The sequence below is a fragment of the Anopheles stephensi genome, chromosome 3 (genome assembly GCF_013141755.1).
Source record: "Anopheles stephensi strain Indian chromosome 3, UCI_ANSTEP_V1.0, whole genome shotgun sequence".
Taxonomy (NCBI): Eukaryota; Metazoa; Arthropoda; class Insecta; order Diptera; family Culicidae; genus Anopheles; species Anopheles stephensi.
In genome coordinates, this window is record NC_050203.1 from 54950844 (window position 1) to 54970557 (window position 19714).

At 46.7% G+C, this 19714-nt stretch overlaps 1 protein-coding gene across 10 annotated transcripts in view; it reads left to right on the forward strand.

The window, feature by feature from the left end:
• The window catches only part of LOC118513387 (multidrug resistance-associated protein 1), a 24442-nt gene extending 4993 nt beyond the window's left edge, over positions 1 to 19449 (forward strand). The window contains exons 3-16 of one of the 10 annotated variants that reach the window (XM_036059056.1): positions 161 to 454; positions 531 to 1688; positions 1761 to 1898; positions 2051 to 2197; positions 3628 to 3712; positions 3778 to 4603; positions 4704 to 4839; positions 4925 to 5132; positions 7428 to 7651; positions 13732 to 13949; positions 15574 to 16295; positions 16377 to 16543; positions 16615 to 16802; positions 19116 to 19449. In XM_036059056.1, the coding sequence (XP_035914949.1) occupies positions 161 to 454; positions 531 to 1688; positions 1761 to 1898; positions 2051 to 2197; positions 3628 to 3712; positions 3778 to 4603; positions 4704 to 4839; positions 4925 to 5132; positions 7428 to 7651; positions 13732 to 13949; positions 15574 to 16295; positions 16377 to 16543; positions 16615 to 16802; positions 19116 to 19128 (4524 nt within the window). In that variant the 3' untranslated portion in view covers positions 19129 to 19449. Of the gene's footprint in view, positions 1 to 160; positions 455 to 530; positions 1689 to 1760; positions 1899 to 2050; positions 2198 to 2860; positions 3008 to 3627; positions 3713 to 3777; positions 4604 to 4703; positions 4840 to 4924; positions 5133 to 5743; positions 5965 to 6439; positions 6661 to 7427; positions 7652 to 8214; positions 8436 to 11598; positions 11820 to 12780; positions 13002 to 13731; positions 13950 to 15573; positions 16296 to 16376; positions 16544 to 16614; positions 18847 to 19115 lie in introns of those variants that run through there. The other 9 variants (XM_036059058.1, XM_036059055.1, XM_036059059.1 and 6 more) reach the window with 9 other exon arrangements.
• Positions 19450 to 19714: the final 265 nt, after the last annotated feature.

Here is a 19714-nt window from a genome sequence, read left to right on the forward strand (position 1 = left end):
CGAAATCTCACGAAACAGTCGAAAATTGTCCGCAATTATGTGACGGAAGAATGGAAGAAGAGAAGACGATTTCACTAGAAGACACACATTCTGTGAAACCGGTTTGTTTACATCATAACGTCAACCGGGTGCTAACGCACTGCTTCTCTTCCGGCAACAGGACTTAAATCTCACCTGGTACACGGACGATCCAGATCTGACGCCATGCTTTCAGCAGACCGTGCTCGTGTGGGCACCATGTGCATTTCTGTGGGTGTTTTCGTTCCTGGAGCTGTTCTACCTGCGAAAAAGCGCCAACAAAGATGTGCCGTGGAGTGTCGTAAACGTGTCGAAGCTGCTGATCGTCGGTTCGCTGGTAGCGCTTACCATCGTTGATCTCGTGAAGGCAATCTCAACCGATGGCATATCGGCTCCAGTGTACTACTACACGCCGGTGATCAAACTGGCCACTTTTGTAAGTGATGTTGCCTACAGCCAGCTGGACGATCGGGGGAAACCGTTGCTTCATTTCCTTACTCTATCAATTGCAGGTATTTGCGGGACTGCTGGTGTACCTCAACAAGCATTACGGCATGCGAACGTCGGGCCTTTTGTTTCTGTTCTGGTTTCTCTTGACCATCTGTAGCATACCGCGGACCCGCACCGAAATCAGGGCACACGAAGCGCGTGTGCTGGAAGATTCGTGGGCCGAATATCAGTTCGTCAGCTTTTTGATCTTCTTTTCCCTCACGTGCCTCATGTTCCTGCTCAACTTCTTTATCGACAAACCGCCGCGCCAGTCGAAGTACGAAATCACCGACAAGGATTGTCCGGAACTGTCTGCCAGCTTCCCGTCGCGTATCTTTTTCGCGTGGTTCGATCGGTTGGCTTGGGTTGGCTTCCGGAAGCCGCTGGAAGTGGACGATCTGTGGAAGATGAAGCCGGAAGACTCCTCGAAGGAAGTGTCGCCAGCATTCCTTCACCATTGGAACAAAACGCTCGAAAAGACGTACCAGACGCGCGAAACTAGCAACGACGTCACGTTCAAGAAGCTGGGAAACACGGCCAGCGTTGATTTCCGTACTACGAAATCGAAAAACATTGCCTCCATCCTGCCTGCGCTGATTAAAACGTTCGGCGGTACCTTCCTGCTCGGCTCGTTCCTGAAGCTGGGCCAGGATTTGCTTACGTTCGCGTCGCCCCAGATTCTGAAGCTTATTATCGATTTCGTCAGCGGCGATGAACCGATGTGGAAAGGCTTGATGTATGCCATCACGCTGTTTGTGGTGGCCGGCACACAGACACTGCTGCTGGGCCAGTATTTCAATCGGATGTTCTTCGTCGGGCTGCGCATTCGTACGGCACTGATCAGTGCCATTTATCGCAAGGCACTGATCATCTCCAACAGTGCGCGGAAGGGTTCGACCGTCGGTGAGATCGTGAATCTGATGGCCGTCGATGCGCAGCGGTTCATGGATCTGACAACGTACATTAACATGATCTGGAGTGCGCCGCTGCAGATCGGTCTGGCGCTGTACTTTTTGTGGCAAATTTTGGGCCCCTCCGTGTTGGCCGGCTTGGCCGTGATGATCATCCTCATTCCCGTGAATGGTGTGATTGCGAACATGATCAAAACGCTGCAGATCAAGCAAATGAAAAACAAGGACGAGCGGGTTAAGCTCATGAACGAGGTGTTGAGTGGAATTAAGGTGAGTTAGAAGGGAGCTGTTATAGTTGTTACAGCTTAAATCGATTAATGTATTTTGGGTTTTTTCTTGTAGGTACTTAAACTGTACGCTTGGGAGCCAAGCTTCGAGCAGCAGATTCTGAAGATTCGTGACAAAGAGGTGAAGGTGCTTAAATCAGCCGCATACCTCAACGCCGGAACATCATTCATCTGGTCGTGTGCACCGTTTTTGGTAAAGTATAGTTGTTTCACTTTAAAGCAAGTAACTCAAAATGATGTTGTGAGCCGGTGCCCGCGGGGTGCCTTCCGTGGTTTCGCGTGACCGTGATTTAAATGGCAAACCTTCAAATTGAACGTTCCTCCTTCTCGATTGAATCTTCCAAGGTTTCGATTATTTCCTTCGCCACCTACGTCCTTTCCGATGATTCCCATGTACTGACACCGGTGAAAGCATTCGTGTGCCTTACGCTGTTCGATATACTGCGTATGCCGCTCGTGCTGCTACCAGTGCTTATCGTTTACGCAATACAGGTAACAACGTTGACGAACAGCAAACTGTTTCCCCCTCCTCCTCCTCCAATGGAGTCCGGTGTTCGGTGTGCAGTAGCAAACACGGTGTTCTCTGTGCTTTCCTCCGTAGTCGGTCATGCTAATGAACTCATTGAACTCTATGAAGCCTGGAAGCGAAAGAATGCAAATAACAACACCATTAAACACGGAGAGTAGCTCTATTTGGACCATTCAACCCGTTTTATTAATCCTTCTCGCAATCCTCTGCAAATTGCATCATTTTGATTGTCCTACGGCACATGATCAGCAGTGTGTCTGTGTGTGTGTGTGTGTGCAGCATTGGTGTTCGCACCTTCGCCACTGATTAATTAATCGTTTCGTTTCGTTCTGTTCTCCCTTTCTTTCTTCTCTCTTTTTCTCTTATTTTTTCCTTTGTTTTTCTTTTTCTCTCTTTCCATGCATATAACAACAATCCCAACTGTTACATTCGGCGGCGGCAACCTTCACCAATAACACAACAAACAACAATAATCCTTAACACACACCTTGGGACGGAATTCATGGGTCCAAACTGTCCAAACACTTTCCATCCCAAAATACACACACCACTCACGTCCACACGCACACGCACATTGGTTGAACAAACCCGATGTATATAACCCATATGGTGGCCCGGTCGTGTAGGTGTCGTTGGTCACCTTTGCCACCTATGTGCTGGTGGACGAGAATAATGTACTGAATGCAAGCACAGCTTTCGTTTCACTATCGCTTTTCAACATTCTCCGGTTTCCCCTGTCCATGTTGCCCATGCTCATCTCTAATATGGTGCAAGTAAGTAACAGACTCAATTGATCAGTTTGGTTGTTTTTCGTGCGTTACATCTTTGACATCTTACCTTTTGCTATCCCGTAACTTACTCTACCACGAATAACGGAACTGCTAGTGTAAAGTGTAGCCAATGTGTTTAATTGTAATTAACTGCTCACTCTAGTAAGAAACGCCTTAATGTTTAGAAAAGCAATGTTAAGTGTTGTAATTTACATTTCTGAATTTTAAGTGATATGATTAATACTGGCGAAAGTATCGCTTCCGTTCAGGGACCATTTTAGTTAACAAAAAATTGTGCAAAATTTATCAAAAAATATTTTCAAGTTATGGTGGTCGTGGCGAGAGTGACGCTGGTCTTCACACGGCACAACCGGGGATCAAATCCCATTCAGATCGCCTCCCCGTACGCAGGGCTGACTATTCTGCTACGGGTAAAGTTGGAAGCGATATTTGCGCCAATGTTTCACTAAATTGAAATGCACATCGTTTCAATAACTTACTACAAAACTTCAAAAGTCACTTTTACTGTGCTCGTCTTATGATAAAACTTAACACAATACTGCCAGATGTTATTAGACAAAAAAGATTCAACACTGCTCGTGTCTAACTATCCACCCTCATAGACCAGCGTTTCGGTGAAACGTATCAACACGTTCCTGAACCAGGAAGAGCTTGACCCGGACAACGTGCAGCACGACGAGAAGGAGTGTAAGTAAAGCGAACACCTAGTAGAAAAAGAGTGTGTATGCAACAATTTGCTGTTTTCTCCCCAGCTTCTCCACTGCTGATCGAAAATGGTGTGTTTTCCTGGGGTGGCGAAGACACCACGCTGAAGAACATCAACGTACGCGTGGAAAGGAATCAGATTGTGGCCGTGGTCGGGACGGTCGGGTCGGGCAAGAGCTCGCTGCTTTCCGCCTTCCTGGGCGAGATGGATAAAATTTCCGGCCGTGTCAATACGCTCGGTCGCATCGCGTACGTCAGCCAGCAGGCGTGGATTCAAAATGCGACGCTGAAGGACAACATTCTCTTCGGCAAACCGATGGACCAGCGGCGCTACAATCGCGTCATCGAGGCGTGTGCACTGAAGCCGGACATCGAAATGCTGCCCGGTGGCGATATGACGGAAATCGGCGAGAAGGGCATTAACCTATCCGGCGGTCAGAAGCAACGCGTTTCGCTGGCCCGTGCCGTGTACAACGATGCCGACGTGTACTTCCTGGACGATCCGCTCAGTGCGGTGGATTCGCACGTTGGAAAGCACATTTTCGAGCAAGTCATCGGCCCGACCGGGCTGCTGGCGAAGAAAACGCGCGTGCTGGTGACGCACGGCATCACCTATCTGCCGAACACGGACAAGATCTACGTGCTGCGGGAGGGCGAAATTTCCGAGAGCGGAACGTACCAGGAGCTGATGGACAAGAAGGGTGCGTTTGCCGAGTTCCTGATCCAGCACCTGCAGGAGGTGAGCGAGGAGGAGGAGGATCTGGACGAAATTAAGCAACAGCTGGAGAACAGTGTCGGTGGCGAGGATCTGCTCAATCAGCTGAAGCGCACCAACAGCAAACGATCGCGCAGTGAAAGTACTTCCGAAACGGGGTAAGTGAAGCTGGCGAGGCACACACACATCTACAATGATTTCTTTCAATTAAATATTTATAAATTAAATTGTTTTCTTTTTTGGCACATTTCTTCTCAGCTCGGTAAAGGATATATCGCGGCAAAATTCGACGACAGATAGCAACAGCAGCTTACGCCGTCGAACGTCAGAGAAGGTCGTTCCGGACGTCCCGAAAACGAAGCTGATCGAGCAAGAAAAATCTGAAACTGGCAGTGTAATAATTGCTTCCATCTGTACTACTTTACTTCAGCACAGTTCATTAATTGGTTTTTGTTTGCTTTGTGTGTATTACATTTCAGGTTAAATGGGAAGTGTACAAACACTATCTGAAGAGCATCGGTCTAACGCTCTCGGTCGCAACCGTGATACTGAACATGATCTTCCAAGGCTTCTCGATTGGCTCCAACCTGTGGCTGTCGCGCTGGTCCACGGACGAATCGGCCGAAAATGATACCAGCGTTCGGGATATGTATCTCGGTGTTTACGGTGCATTCGGTGCCGGGCAAGGTATGAACGCTCAAAACGCTTTCCGTCCTTTTCTCTATACTGTTTCAGTGCAACATGGCTTAACTTATATTGTACACACAAACTTACACAGAGAGAACCCTTCCCTCTACTCCAAGAAACTCAACAAGAGCAAAGGCACACGTCAGTCGGTTACGTTTCGTTGCTACTTGTGACAGTACAATTTGCGAACTTTCGATGATACACATTAGGCATGATTTCTATCCTGTTTTTGGTTGTTTCTCTACTATTACAACACCTTACACTCTCTCTCACTCTCTCTATCTCTCTCTCTCTCTACCTGTAACACTAACTATTCTCACAAATAATATTCGTTTTACATTCTTATTTAAAACCCTTATTTGCTAATACCTAACCTAACCGATGTAGAACTTTAGTGGATCTTTAACCTATTTCGTAGCAAGCGTTACAAATATGCTACGCATTGCCTCGAACTGAGTTAAACGGTCCGTTTTTGCTTCACTCTTACTGCACACCACTCACACTCGAACGCTGTATAGTGTTTTGTTCCCTTTTCCCGGCTTTCGTTGCGGTTTTTCTATCCCATCGTCTAACTACTAATCTTTCCCTATACCACCTAATTCACTCTTCAGTGCTGGCAAACTTTATCGCTTCCCTAACGTTCGCACTCGGCGCACTGTATGCGGCCAAAACGATGCACGAACTGCTGCTGCGGTACGTGCTCCGTTGGCCGATGTCGCTGTACGATACCACGCCGCTGGGTCGTGTGCTGAACCGGTTCTCCAAAGACGTCGACACGGTGGACAACACGTTGCCGCAGCTGATCCGTTCGTTCCTTGCACAGTTCTTTGCGGTAATGATACGTTCTAACGGTTAAGATTTATGGCGCGACGAGGCGCACCAAAAAAAAAGCGATCGCGGGAGGGTTTTTTCGGCTTGGTGTTTGGGTACCCGTCCGTCTGTACCAGGGTAGAAGCAATTATTATCGCGCGAAAATTTAGATTTTAATGCAAGAGAACGAGATCTATTTTACACATGCTGTGGAGAGTTTTCCCGGAAAAAGCTGTTCGGAGCATTCGCCAAAGCCGCTTCCTTCCTTTGCTGTACACAAATCCTATTTTTGCGCACTTTTATTACCTTTTTTTTCTGTTTTTGGTTCTTCCTGCACTAACTTTTCCATAGTAGAAAGCCTAACATATGCATGCTACGTTTTTCACCTCGTAACTCCCCATTCGTTGCGCGCTTGCTGCGTGTATTTCATGCCTTGATTCTTTTTAACGTACACGGGAACACGCCCTTTTTCTTCAAACCCTCACCCTCCCCCTCAGTGATGGCAAGCTTCGCCTGCTCGCTATCGTTCGCGTTGGGTGCGCTGGCCGCCGCCAGGGAGATGCACGTGCTACTGTTACGGTACGTCATGCACTGGCCGATGGAGCTGTTCGATACGACCCCGCTCGGGCGGGTGTTGAACCGCTTCTCGAAGGACGTGGACGTGCTCGACAACACGCTGCCGCAGGTTCTGCGTTCCTGTCTCATGATGTTGTTCGTGGTAAATGATGCAACCATTTCATTCCGTTTCCGTTGTTTGTGGCCGGCCGAGTCGTGATTAGCTGAGCATGAGCTTCGTTCAGGGAAGGGCTAGTGCATGCGGTTAGGACGATACATTAGCGAAACGTCTGCTAGGAGAATAATGATTCAACAGGCTAAATTAGTCAAAGCGTAGGAAAATTTAACACAGAGTTAAAGAGTTGTTCTTAGGCTTTACAAAAATATTCTTCACCGCGTTAACGCTCATCCTTCGGCAGCCTGGCTGAAACGTGGCTTCTGTCTTCGTTTACCATTGTTTCATTGTTTTACATTATAGCTCTCTTGATATGCATGATGAAGCCTACTCTGTTGTGCATGTTTTAGCGTAATTTTAACTGTCGCTCTCTCTCTCCCTCTCTCTCTATCTCTCCTTCTCAACTACTTCCTTCTGTCTAAGTGTGTATCATGTGTGTATCAAATCATAACTTAAAATGTGACCAATGATCCTTTCCAAGCTGCGCAAGTTTCCCAGTTTCATTTCAGTGTGTGTGTACCTGTGTGCATTTTCGCTGTCTGCGTTCCTTTGCCGTGGTGGCCGGTGATGGCCTTTCGGTTGTGAATGTGCGTGTGCGTGTGCATTTGTCCGTTTCTAATGTATCCCGTTCTGTTTTCTCTCTCTCTCTCTCACTCTGCCGTCTTTCTTGTGTGTTTGTGTGCTCTTTTTTTCTCGCTAACGATATCCTGCAAACGACCGATCACGCATCATGCCCTTTCCATCCAATCCGCCAGTGTTAAGCACCTTCCTCTCGACGCTGTTCCTTTACGTTGGCGCACTGGAAGCGTCCCGGACGCTGCACAAAACGCTGCTGCGGCGCGTGCTCCACGCACCGCTCACGTCCTTTTTCGACATAACGCCCGTCGGGCGGGTGCTGAATCGGTTCAGCAAGGACATTGACACGACGGATTCCGATCTGCCGGCGACCCTGCGCGCCTGGAGTGCCTGCTTTTTCGGGGTATCTCGTTTTCGTTTTTAAAGAAACAGTTTTCGGTTACGTTTAGTTGAGTTTGTATCTCTCTGTATCACTTGGTCGCTCTTGGGTCGTGTGTAGAACAACTTGCCAACACTAATCAATCAATCAACCCATACAAAGTACATCCTTTCCTTTGGAGCTTCAAACACACACCAAACAAACATTTTTTTCTTGGAACACTAAGGGGCGCCGGTGCTTTCAGGTCCTAATGCCTATTACAGTAACAACATACTCACATGCATACACATTGCTACACAAAAACACGTACGGATAAAATCTCATGTCTCATGTGGGCGAGGGCCGTCTTGTACAACTCTAGCAGTAGAGAGTGGCAACGTTCGTGTGTAATAATCCTCTAACTATTTAAACAAACAAACAAAAACCCCCCCTAAATAGTTAAAAATGTCCTCCAGCGTGGAAAAGCAATCCGTTTTGCAAATTTCCCCACCACGTCCCCATCGCTTGTCGGCATTCATCTCCCCACTATTCACCGTATATTGGTTGTGTGTCTTCCTCTGTTTCTCTCTTCTTTACGCTCCCGCCAGTACTAAGCTTGTACCTTAGCGTGCTAACTCTAGTGATGGGCTCGATCCAAGCGACGCTTATCCTTCACCGACGGCTGCTCGCAGGCATCCTGCGGAGTGGTATGACGTTTTTCGATACCACGCCGAGGGGCCGCATCATCGCACGCTTCTCCAACGATATCAATACGCTCGACTACAGCCTGCCGATGAACATTAAAAACATCATCCCGACGGTGCTAAGGGTATGTTGTTGCGCTGCGCGCCCGTAGGCGAGCCCGTTTTCGCATGGAGGTTTGGTTTTGCGGTTTTTTGTTTTTAGAAATCAGTCTTCCCTTTCGTTCCCATCCAACGGCTCATCAGCACCACGCTAGTGTTTCCCGTAACATTTGCCGTGTGGGATTTAGTTTTTTGTATGCGTTTTGTGTGTTACGTTGAGTTGATAGTGTCATCTGCTAAACTGTTTGCAGTAAATCTCATCGTCTAAAGGATACGATTTTTTTTTTTGAATTAAACTCGAGGTAGAATCATGTATTCGGGTGCAGCGGTTTACAGGTCTAAATTTATTCTCCACTTGGATCTACCATATCCTCAAGGTTGTATTCAATTTGTTGAAATATTGCTGAAGTAATGAATGCATTACAAGACTAATATTCAAGGTTTACCGAAGCTCTAAGCACTTAAAATGTTTTAAATGTTTTTTTAGTGACCCGCCGAGCCATGATAGTTGCGACAACGGCGCCGGGATTCAAATCCCATCCATACCGTTCTCCCGCAGTGAGGGCTGATTGTTCAACTACTTGATATCATTATTAAGTCTAGTGAGCCAGAAATGGCAGTCATGACTTAAGAAAGATCATTAGGCCAAAGAAGAAGATAAGATGAAGCATATCCTGAGCAAGATGGACATACTTACTTACTTACTTACTTATTAGGCGCTACAACCACTTTGCGGTCTTGGCCTGCTGCAACAATCCTTGATACTGCTCACGGTTTAGCGCCGTCGTCTGCCAATTCGTTATCCCGTCCGTTCTGGCGGACGCATCAACGCCATCACTCCATCTAAATTTGGGCCTACCACGCCTCCTCTGCCCGTGTGGACTGCCTAAAAGGGCTTTACGGGCTGGATCGTCCGGTGTCACTTTCATGACGTGACCAGCCCACCGGAGTCTGGCGAGTCTAATTCGCAGCACGATCGTGAGATCATCATACAGCTCGTAGAGCTCGTCATTGTAGCGGCTCCTCCATTGTCCTTCCACACATAAGGGAGCCAAGAATCCTTCTGAGCATCTTCCTCTTGAGAGTCCATGTCTCAGAGGCGTTTGTGAGTACTGGGACTATAAATGTGCTGCGCAGTCCCAGCTTCGTCCGTCGCGACGGGTATTTAGGGTGGAGAAGTTTCCTCAGGCTGTAGTATGACCGGTTGGCAGTCAGCACCCTTGCGCGTAACTCAACATCAATGTTATTGTCGGTGCTGACTTTTGACCCCAGATAGGTAAAGTTTTGGACGACTTCGAAGGTGCGCTCACCTATCTGTACATCATCCCTGCGTAAATCAGTGTTTGTTAGCAGGGCCGCTGGTGGTGCCACCATCATTTTAAGTTTTCGCCTCGTTAATCTTCAACCCGAGGTTTTGTGCCGCTTGCTCGATCCTTTGGTAAGCTTCTGCTACATAGGAGAGCCTCAAACCAATGATGTCTATGTCATCATCGTATGCCAGGAATTGGATTGACTTATAGACGATGGTCCCCGAAGTTTCCACCTCCGAGTCGCGGATGGTTCTCTCTAGCGCCAGGTTGAAATGGAGACAGGCAAACCCATCTCCCTGGCGCAAGCTCTTGGTGGTAGCAAAGAGGGCCCTGGAAGTTTTCCATCCACCTTCACCTGGCATGTGATGTTGGCCATTGTCATTCGTACAAGACTGGTAAGCTTGGCCGGGATTCCAAAATAGCTCATTGTGTCGCACAGTTTTACCCTGGCTATGCTGTCATATGCGGCTTTGAAATCAATGAAGAGATGGTAGGAGTGGAGCTGTTGCTCCGCCATCTTCTCCAAGATTTGCCGCATCGTGAAGATCTGGTCAGTGGTTGATTTTCCGTTTCGGAATCCTCTCTGATAGTTTCCGACTATCTCTTCAACGAATGGGACAAGTCGATCTTGTAAGATGCCTGGTGCCTTGTTGTTCTTGAGCCGACGGATGGCCATTCGTGTTTCATCCATGCTAGGTGGCAGTAGCATGATATCGTCTGCTAGTGGAGCCTCTAGCTGTTCGTTGAACTGATCATTAAGCAATTCATCCAAGTACTGAGCCCATCGCGAGAGGACCTCTGGCTGGCAAACTGACCAGATCCCCAGCCTTATTCCGACAGCAGGTCACCTTAGGTCTAAAGATATTTCGGCGACCTGGTGGTCCGTAACGCACTCTGATTTCTTGAAGTTCCCGCACCCGCTGCTCTTCCCAAAGTTGTTTTTATGGTGCGGTGAACGCTTTTCTCTTCTCTCCTGAGCCGTGAGTATTCCTCTGCGCATGCCCGCGTTCTGTGCCGCTGCTGCATTACTCGGTATGCGCAGTTTTTACATTTAGTCACTTATCTACATTCTCCGTCGAACCAGCCAGATCTGGTGTTGCCCCGACGTGGTGGGAGTGTGGAATTGGTACAGTTTATTAACAAGATGGTCATTCCGGTACAAAATCTGCGCTATGAGTTTAACATCGAGCCCGTTGTGTTAGTAACTGGCGCCGCTAGTACTACACCACCCGGGCGATGCCTAGTCTCCACAAGCCACGATAGGAGAAAGGGCCACAGCCAAGCCAGAGAGACATTTGATACCTATGAACGACTATGGCTACCTGCTTACTGCCGTTAGAACGCTGCTGGAAGGAGTGACACTGTCATTGTAGAATGAATTGAAGGAGTTATTTGTAGTTTTATTCCATTTGCGATTCAAAATTAGTCTACTTTTTAATGCTCAAATTAGTGAGTGAGTGTCGGAATATGTTGAAGTTGAAGGTGATTCAAACACTCAGCTTGTTGGTCTGATTTTTTACTTGTTATATTCCGCCACCACATCTTCCTTCATATTGATCTGCGGTGCTTTATCCGTACATTCTATGTATATTTAATATCTCAACCTCTTTGAAGTCTTGAGGGCTGCTAGGCGAAGTGTGATGATTGCTGATTTTCTTGTACGGGAACAAAACAGTACAGACACAACCACGATATATACTACACGTTAACATTTTAAAACACGCATCATCCCCAATGCATCCACTTTAAAATCAAAGTTTCAGGACATTGTTTGCTCCTGCAGCCATGTTTCCAACTATAGTTACATATTGATGAAATTGTGTAGAAATAGACCACACTCAGACACACACAATCCCAAAACCCCGATTTATGTTTTCAGGTTTGGCTCGCGTTGCCTTCGACGTAACCCTTTTTCTTGGTTGTTGGGCCGCGGCCGTCCGCGTGCATAACCTGCTGCTCGAAAATGTGCTGCACCTACCGATGGACTTTTTCGACACGACCCCGATCGGGCGTATCTTGCAACGTTTCTCGAAAGACGTGGACGTGCTCGATGTCCGGCTACCGGGGCTTCTGCTCGACTGGATTATTTGTGCGATTGAGGTAAAACCGTGCGAGGATGGCCGGATTGGATGGATTGGTGTCCTCCTCCTAACCTAAGCCGAGCATTACTTATATGTGATAGTTGTATGGATTGGATGATTGGACTGCAGTATTTCGCACTGCAGTTAACGCACGTGTATATAGATTTCCATTTGTGGTGCAGTGGTTGGTTGAGCTTAAGAGAGGCCGGTGAAGCTCTGCATCATTTTATCATGTAAGAAGAACTATTGCAAAAGGGGGTGGATACATATACATTCGTTTGCCATACTGTTACTACAAGCCTGCAGAAGCATTTAACCATCGCAAAGTCTTTCATACTTTGTACTTGACACACATTTGATTTATGTTTTTCAGCAATAGCATCATTCTTTTGCGAGTTACCACCACAGTTCGGTACGTTGCGCGCTGCAAAGCTCATGCACGCGACCCTGCTGCGGGCCGTAATGCGGCTTCCGCTTGCCTTTTTCGACATCACACCTACCGGGCGGATGGTTGGTCGATTTTCTAAGGATATCGACGTTCTGGATAGTACCCTGCCCGATACAGTGATTTCGCTAGGCTATTGCTTCTATGAGGTAACAGAGTGCTCCACCCGACGGCCGCTGTGATACGGGGTTTCCTCATTGTCCCTTAGTTGTTCATCGATGTCATATATCTGTACAAAGTCGTCTTCCCTGTGCTTGTGCTGTCTGTTCTTGTGGGAAAAGAGACGTTTTAATTGAAGCGGAATTGAATTAGATGTTTTCTGTGTTACTAAATAAAAGCAAAACGAGCCCGTAATCTGATGAGCTGAAGGTTTTGAGGAGGGAGCTCCTTTAAGCTTTTGTGCCATTCGCTCTTTACACACATTGTACGTACCCGCCACAGTTGTAACTATCAAAGTCCATGCCTAACTTACCCCAACTGAACCGCGCTTCCCTTGCACTACAACATTGTCACCCGTTTGGTTCTGTGTTTCTAGCCTTCTTGTCATTCTTTTGCGACCTCTCACCTCAACTGGGCACGTGGCGGGCTGCAAAGCACCTGCATGCCACGCTGCTGCAGGCCGTACTGCGGCTACCGATTGCCTTTTTCGACATCACCCCTACCGGGCGCATTCTGGGTCGGTTCTCTAAGGATGTCGATATTCTGGATAACACGCTCCCCATTACTGTCAGTGAGCTAAACTATTGCTTCTTTGAGGTAACGTGGATGGCTCTGTTCCGTTTCTTCTTTCTCAACGCTTTCGTTCGACATTCACTAGCTCTGTCACTAATTTATCATTAGCTACCTCATCTTGTTTGTTTTTAAACGTAAAATTCCCGTTCGTTGTATATTAAAACCCACCCCTCCATGTCCAGGCTCTGGATTTGTAAATTAAACTTCGAGCAGATTCAAGCTAATTTTCTTAACTGTTGGCACTCGGCAAGAGATCCCTCAAGACCGCCGGCTACGTAAAATGCTAAATGGGATAGGCATAAGGATCTATCTTTTTCTGTATTACTTCATCGAAACCCATGTTTCGCAAAACCCAACACGAATGGTTTAAGGTTTTGGAACCTATTCAAAGCAACTTAACAGACCTACCAACAAATCCATCCTTCAACAGTTGTCGATTGAAAAGCTTGTCAAATACTTTAGGATTGCTTTTATATAAGCTCTGTTACACGTTCATTTGTCTGCTAACTGCTCGCCGAAAACGCGTTAAACAAGTAAAGAATATTTTTGTCTCAGCCATTTAGAGTCGATAGGTATGCGAATGTTTGGTAACTTTAGAATGCTTTGCTCGGTAGCTAATGCTCGGTACTATAGGCGTTAACAGTGTAATGTGTAGTTGTACTTTTTTTTTTCTTAAGAGTAGTTGAGTGCGTTCCTACTCTAATCGGTTGCGTTACTAACCTTCTCATTCTATGAACGTGTATGTATCCTAAAGGTGGTCGCCACCCTGGTAGTGATCAGCATTTCGACACCAATCTTTGCCGCCGTGATCGTACCGATCGGTGTACTGTACTACGCTGTACAGCGCTTCTACGTCGCCACATCGCGCCAGCTGAAGCGCTTGGAGTCGGTGTCACGCTCACCGATCTATTCGCACTTTGGCGAAACCATCCAGGGAGTGCAGACGATCCGAGCGTACAGTGTGCAGGATAGGTAAGTTTTACTGTGTTTAATAGTTGTTATTTAAGCTTCACTCTTGATGTTTTCATGGTATGATTTTGATAAGCTCATAATGTGTAACTCGTAGCCGATCGCTTACTTACTTACTTATCCGGCGCTACAACTCTAGGAAGTTCAGTGTGTCGTCGTCTGCCAGTCGATTATCCTGGCCGTTCTGGCGGACGCTCAGTATGGGCCACGCTTCCTCTGTCCGTGTGGACTGGTTAAAAGGATTTAACGGGTCGGGTCGTCCGGTGTCATTCTCATGGCATGACTAGCCCACCCCTGGAGCCTGGCAAGTCTAATTCTCGTAGAGCTCGACATTCTGGCTTTCTGTGACATCATTTTACCAAAGTAGCAAAGTAGTCAGCCTAGTAGCAGTTCTTTATGAATAATTGAGTCAGCCCTGCTTATGGGGAGGCGGTCTGGATGGGATTTGAATCCCGTTCCTCTGCCGTATGAAGTGCGGCGCCGCTGTCGCCTCGAGCACAGACCGTCCCCCTTCCACACATACGGGAACAAAAATCCTTCTGAGCTACTTCCTATCAGACAGAGTCCATTTCTCAGAGGCATATCACATACACTGGGACTATAAATGTTCAGTACAGTCCCAGCTTCCCAGTAGAGAAGATTTCTCAGGTTGTAGTATGGCAAGGTTAGCAGTCAGCACCTTGTCGGTTGTCGGTGCTGGCTTTTGACCCCAGATATGTGTAGTTTAGAAGGAGGTGAAGGAGGTGGGGCGGTCCGGTGGCCGAGGTGACAGCGGCGCCAGTCTTCACACGGCAGGACCTGGGTTCAAATCCGATCCAGACCGTCTCGCCATACGCAGAGCTGACTGCTTCACTACGGTTAAAATTAAGTCACAGAAAGCCAGAAATGGCAGGCCGAGATCTCTCGAGGTTGTAGTGCCAAGGGAGAAGAAGAAGAAGGCGAAGACAAGATGAAAACATTTGAATAGGTGAAGACATAGGAGAGCCTCAAACCAATGACATCTATGTCACCAGCGTATGCCAGGATCTAGAATCTGGAGGATCTGGATTGATGATCCTCGAAGTTTCCACCTCCGAGTAACGGATGGCTCTCTCTTTAATGTCAGATAGAAAAGAAGACAGGCAAGCCCATCTCCCTGGCGCAAGCCGTTGGTGGAAGCAAAGGGCCCTGAGAGTTTGCCATCCCCGTTCAGCTGGCATGTGATGTTGGCCATTGTCATCCTTACAAGCCTGGTAAGCTTGGCCGGATTCCATAAGAGCAAATCGCGTACCTGGCGCTTTTAACCTGGCTCTAAAGCAAATTAATTCTAATCAATTTATTGCTAAGTGGCCTATTTAAAAAAAAAGCTAAGCTACCTCATATAATTAAACTTGCTTGACTTGACGTTCTTACGGACTATTGATCCACCGTCTAAATCTCATAACGATGGCAAAAGGTCCTCCTTATGAATCCTCAACTTCGGAGGAAATGCGTTTGATTTAGTTTAAATCCTGAATTATTTTTAAAAGTTTAGTTTCTAGTTTTGTGTCATATATTCCAGTATATTTCGCTAGGAAGTGTAGTAGATTGCCGCGAATACCTCTTATCACATTCCTATACTGAACATCGGCTTATGTCTCTCTTCCAGATTCATCACGGAATCCGACGAAAGGGTTGATTCGAACCAGCTGTGCTACTGTCCGAGCATCATCGCTAACCGTTGGCTTGCGGTGCGGCTCGAGATGGTCGGCAACCTGATCATTCTGTTTGCCGCCCTGTTTGCCGTGCTCGGTCGCGAAACGATGAACGCCGGTCTGGTCGGTTTGTCCGTATCGTACGCGCTGCAGATCACGCAAACGCTCAACTGGCTCGTGCGCATGACATCGGACGTGGAAACGAACATTGTGGCCGTGGAGCGTATCAAGGAGTACGGTGAGACGAAGCAGGAAGCCGCCTGGGAACTGCCCAACAGTACGCTGCCCCGCGACTGGCCCGAACAGGGTATGGTAGAGTTCCGCGACTTTCAGGTGCGGTACCGCGAAGGGCTTGAGCTGGTGCTGCGCGGCATTTCCTTTACGGTGAAGGGTGGCGAAAAGGTGGGCATCGTCGGTCGTACCGGGGCGGGAAAGTCGAGCCTTACGCTGGCCCTGTTCCGCATCATCGAGTCGGCCGGTGGATCGATCGTTATCGACGGGCAGGACATTGCCCAGCTTGGCCTGCATGCCCTTCGCTCACGGTTGACCATTATCCCGCAAGATCCGGTTCTGTTCTCCGGTACGCTGCGCATCAATCTGGACCCGTTCAATGCCCAGTCGGACGATGACATCTGGAAGGCGTTGGAGCATGCTCACTTGAAATCGTTCGTTAAAGGTAGAAAGGAAATTGGGTAAAGGTAGAGATGGTCGCTGAACCGGATGTTAATGTCTCCTTTTTTTTTTTTTTGGGGGGCAGGTTTAACCGCTGGAATCAATCACGAAGTGACGGAAGGTGGAGAGAATCTGTCCGTCGGTCAGCGACAGCTCATCTGTTTGGCCCGTGCGCTGCTGCGCAAGACGAAGGTGCTCATTCTGGACGAAGCCACGGCAGCCGTCGATCTGGAAACGGATGATCTGATCCAGGTATGAGTAATACCGCTCTAGCAACGAACCGTTTTGCTTACTAAAAACTGAACATCTTTCGATGCCTGCAGCGCACCATTCGCACGGAATTCAAGGACTGCACGGTGCTGACGATTGCTCACCGGCTGAACACCATCATGGATTCGGACAAGGTTATCGTGCTTGACAAGGGCCAGATCGTGGAGTTTGCCCCACCAGCCGAGCTGCTGCAGTCGAAGAACTCTGCCTTCTACAGTATGGCCAAGGATGCCGGTTTGGTGTAAGGATTTTGTGTGTACTGCCCCTACTTGCTGCTAGTACACGTAGCTGTTGGAATTTCATTTTACCACACCCCTTATGTGTGTGTGTGTGTACACATTCGCGTCTCTTTGGTTTAACATGTTTCCTTCTTCTGTTTTTTTTGCGTTTTGTTTGACGATCCGCATGCGAAAGCGTTTAGTGCATTTTGTTTGGTTTGTTTAGTTTTCTTCTTAATATTTGTTTAGTTTAATTTTGGCAGCGTATAATTACTACGCAATATACACGTTTTTTACTTAATATGCGTAAGCTTCACTAACCCTGTGGCAAGGTTTTGCTCTAACTTTCCCCATGCGAGGGATCACTCACAGCTACTTAAAAGGAAAGCGTTCGCCCACATTTCAATCACGTGTCGTCATTTACTTAACCCTCGTTTCGTATCTACTTATTATATTAGTTTTGCGGTTTACGTACTCTGGATGAGGTTTACTTAGAAAAGGAAACGTTTAAATCGTTATTTTTCTGTTATCAAACGTACACAACCAACAAACAAAAACTTAAAAAAAAAAACAATAGAAACATACTCATACAACTGTACTTACTACTACATCAACACGGGTATTCCAGTATTCCAGCAGGCGAACGAAACATTCACAATAACTAGTGAAACACTAAACATAAAGAAAACATCACTTAAACACCCATAAAACAGCGGACACACAGTGTAAAACGCAGTTCCGGAGTTGTTCGAAGGAGTTAATAGTAAACATTTATTATATGGCCCATGGGTCCATATAACGTCCTTGTGGGGCTCTCTGCATCCCATTCGCGAAAGGGGGGACGTACGAAAAACAAACAAAAAATACGTTCCGTTTTTAAAGAAGCTTTTACTTGTACGGTAAAGGGTATTCCTTTATTAGGCCCGTTCTGTGGCATGTGTTCAACAAAACTGTTTGGCAGATTTCGATATTCTCAACCAATTAATATACTTAAGGGGCTAAGAGCGTACAATAGTTTTTTTTAAGAGGGATGCAAGTGTAGTTTTTTCCCGCTAAAAGATCAGAACATTATAACAAACACAGGTTAAACGTTGTATAGGCGAGCGAGAGATTTAATATATATATGTTGTGGAAAAAGGAAGGCGAAGGTAATCGTCGGTCCCGCTAACCGAAAGTGGCAGTACAAAGATATATAGGCGAGAGCGCTAGGCACGGTTTTCCATTCGACACTAGCTTTTCAGACCCAACAATTCTCTTTTCATCGTAATTTACAGAACGAGCAATACTACTACTAGTGTTCTTTCCCCCTATTAGTTGTCCGAACAAGAGCCGAAAAGCTCTCCTCCCCGTATTGCTAGCCGAAAAGCTCTTCAAGCCTTTCCACACTTAAGCATATTCGTATTTACGCATAAAAAAGAGGTGCTCACTGTAATGTGTCGAATGTAGGCCGCCGTGTGCTCAGACCGCCGAAAAGCAACTTAAGCAGGAATTGATAGGCCAACTAACAATATAATGCAACCACAGCAATATGTGTTCATATGCAGCAGGAACTTTATGATAGCCATAACACAGATGAAACCAACACCGCCGGACACCAGTTTATCGTGTATTGTGCCGACTTATAAGATGTATTTGTAGCTCGGGTATAATAAGATGGTATAGACTATAGTTACCCGGTGACTGTCACGATGATAACGATACTGTAATACTATTCCTCCGGTGAATACTACTACACACACACACAGCAACAGCAAGGCAATCATCTACTGCTATGGGGTATTGGCCCCCGTGGTGCGTGCTATAACGTGCTAATGCTCGAAACATAATTCGCTCAAAAGTGCCTTTATGGATAAGATAGGTGGTGTGTGTGTGTGTGTGGGGGTTCTGTGTAAATGAAATAGCATAGCAAACACTAATGCATCAGTTACGTTTGATTGACACATTGACACTATAATGCCTCTACCACACTTCATCTAACCAACCGTGCAAAGTGTGGACGACTATATCTCACAGATGGTGCAACAGATGCGATGCCGAGCTAATAAAGAATCTTACATTACACGAAAATAACATCGTACGAAAGCAACTCATTCCGATTACCAAGTGCCCACCTTCATCGAACGGTTGTATTTGTTGTGGAAAGTGTTTTGTTATCCTGTTCATTGGTTCATGCTCTATAGCGAACGGAGCGACATCGTGGCGGACGGGTAAGCTTGTTTGTCTGTTTTTTCCTATTTTAATGTTACTTTTAATAAACACGTGGGAATGTCCTCCTTATGGTGCTTTTACTGTTGCGGCGATTTACTTATCCTTTTTCTGTTTTTTCTCCATTTCAGGAAATTCCACTAAGTATGGTTGCCGTTCTATCTGCTGCTGGTTTCACGTTTCTGCATTCATAGTAAGACTGGTTACAGGGAAATGTAATGCTTGAGTTTGTGAGCTTTGTTACTTGAGTTTATACCACTGCATCGTGAGAAAAGATCGGCTCTTGTAGAGTCGATGGTTTGCTGTTATTTATTCTCTATTTTCCAGAGTGTTGAGCAAGCGATAGTGATGTGTATCGCGGTGCCATAGTCTGTCAATTATTTTGTGGGATTGTTTGGTATCATTTACAATCAGAAAAAAAATTTACCAGGATTCAAATAAAAGATTAAAATGATTAAAAAAGTCGACGTTATGTAAAGAAAGTTAAAAAGAGCCATAATCAGGAATGTTATCCGTGCCGGAAGCTAGGGGCGGAAGCTCCCATTATGACTTGCGCCGGTGTATTAGCTAGACTATCTGTAAAAATAGTAACACACAGAGGTGAAACTTTCGGAAAATTGATTGGTAATCTCTTCAGAGGCGGAAGCTCGATCGATCGATTACTCCATGGCTAGAGGATCGGCGGCGTGTGAATTGTGTTGATTTTCTATCGTAGTAACCATAGCTCAGA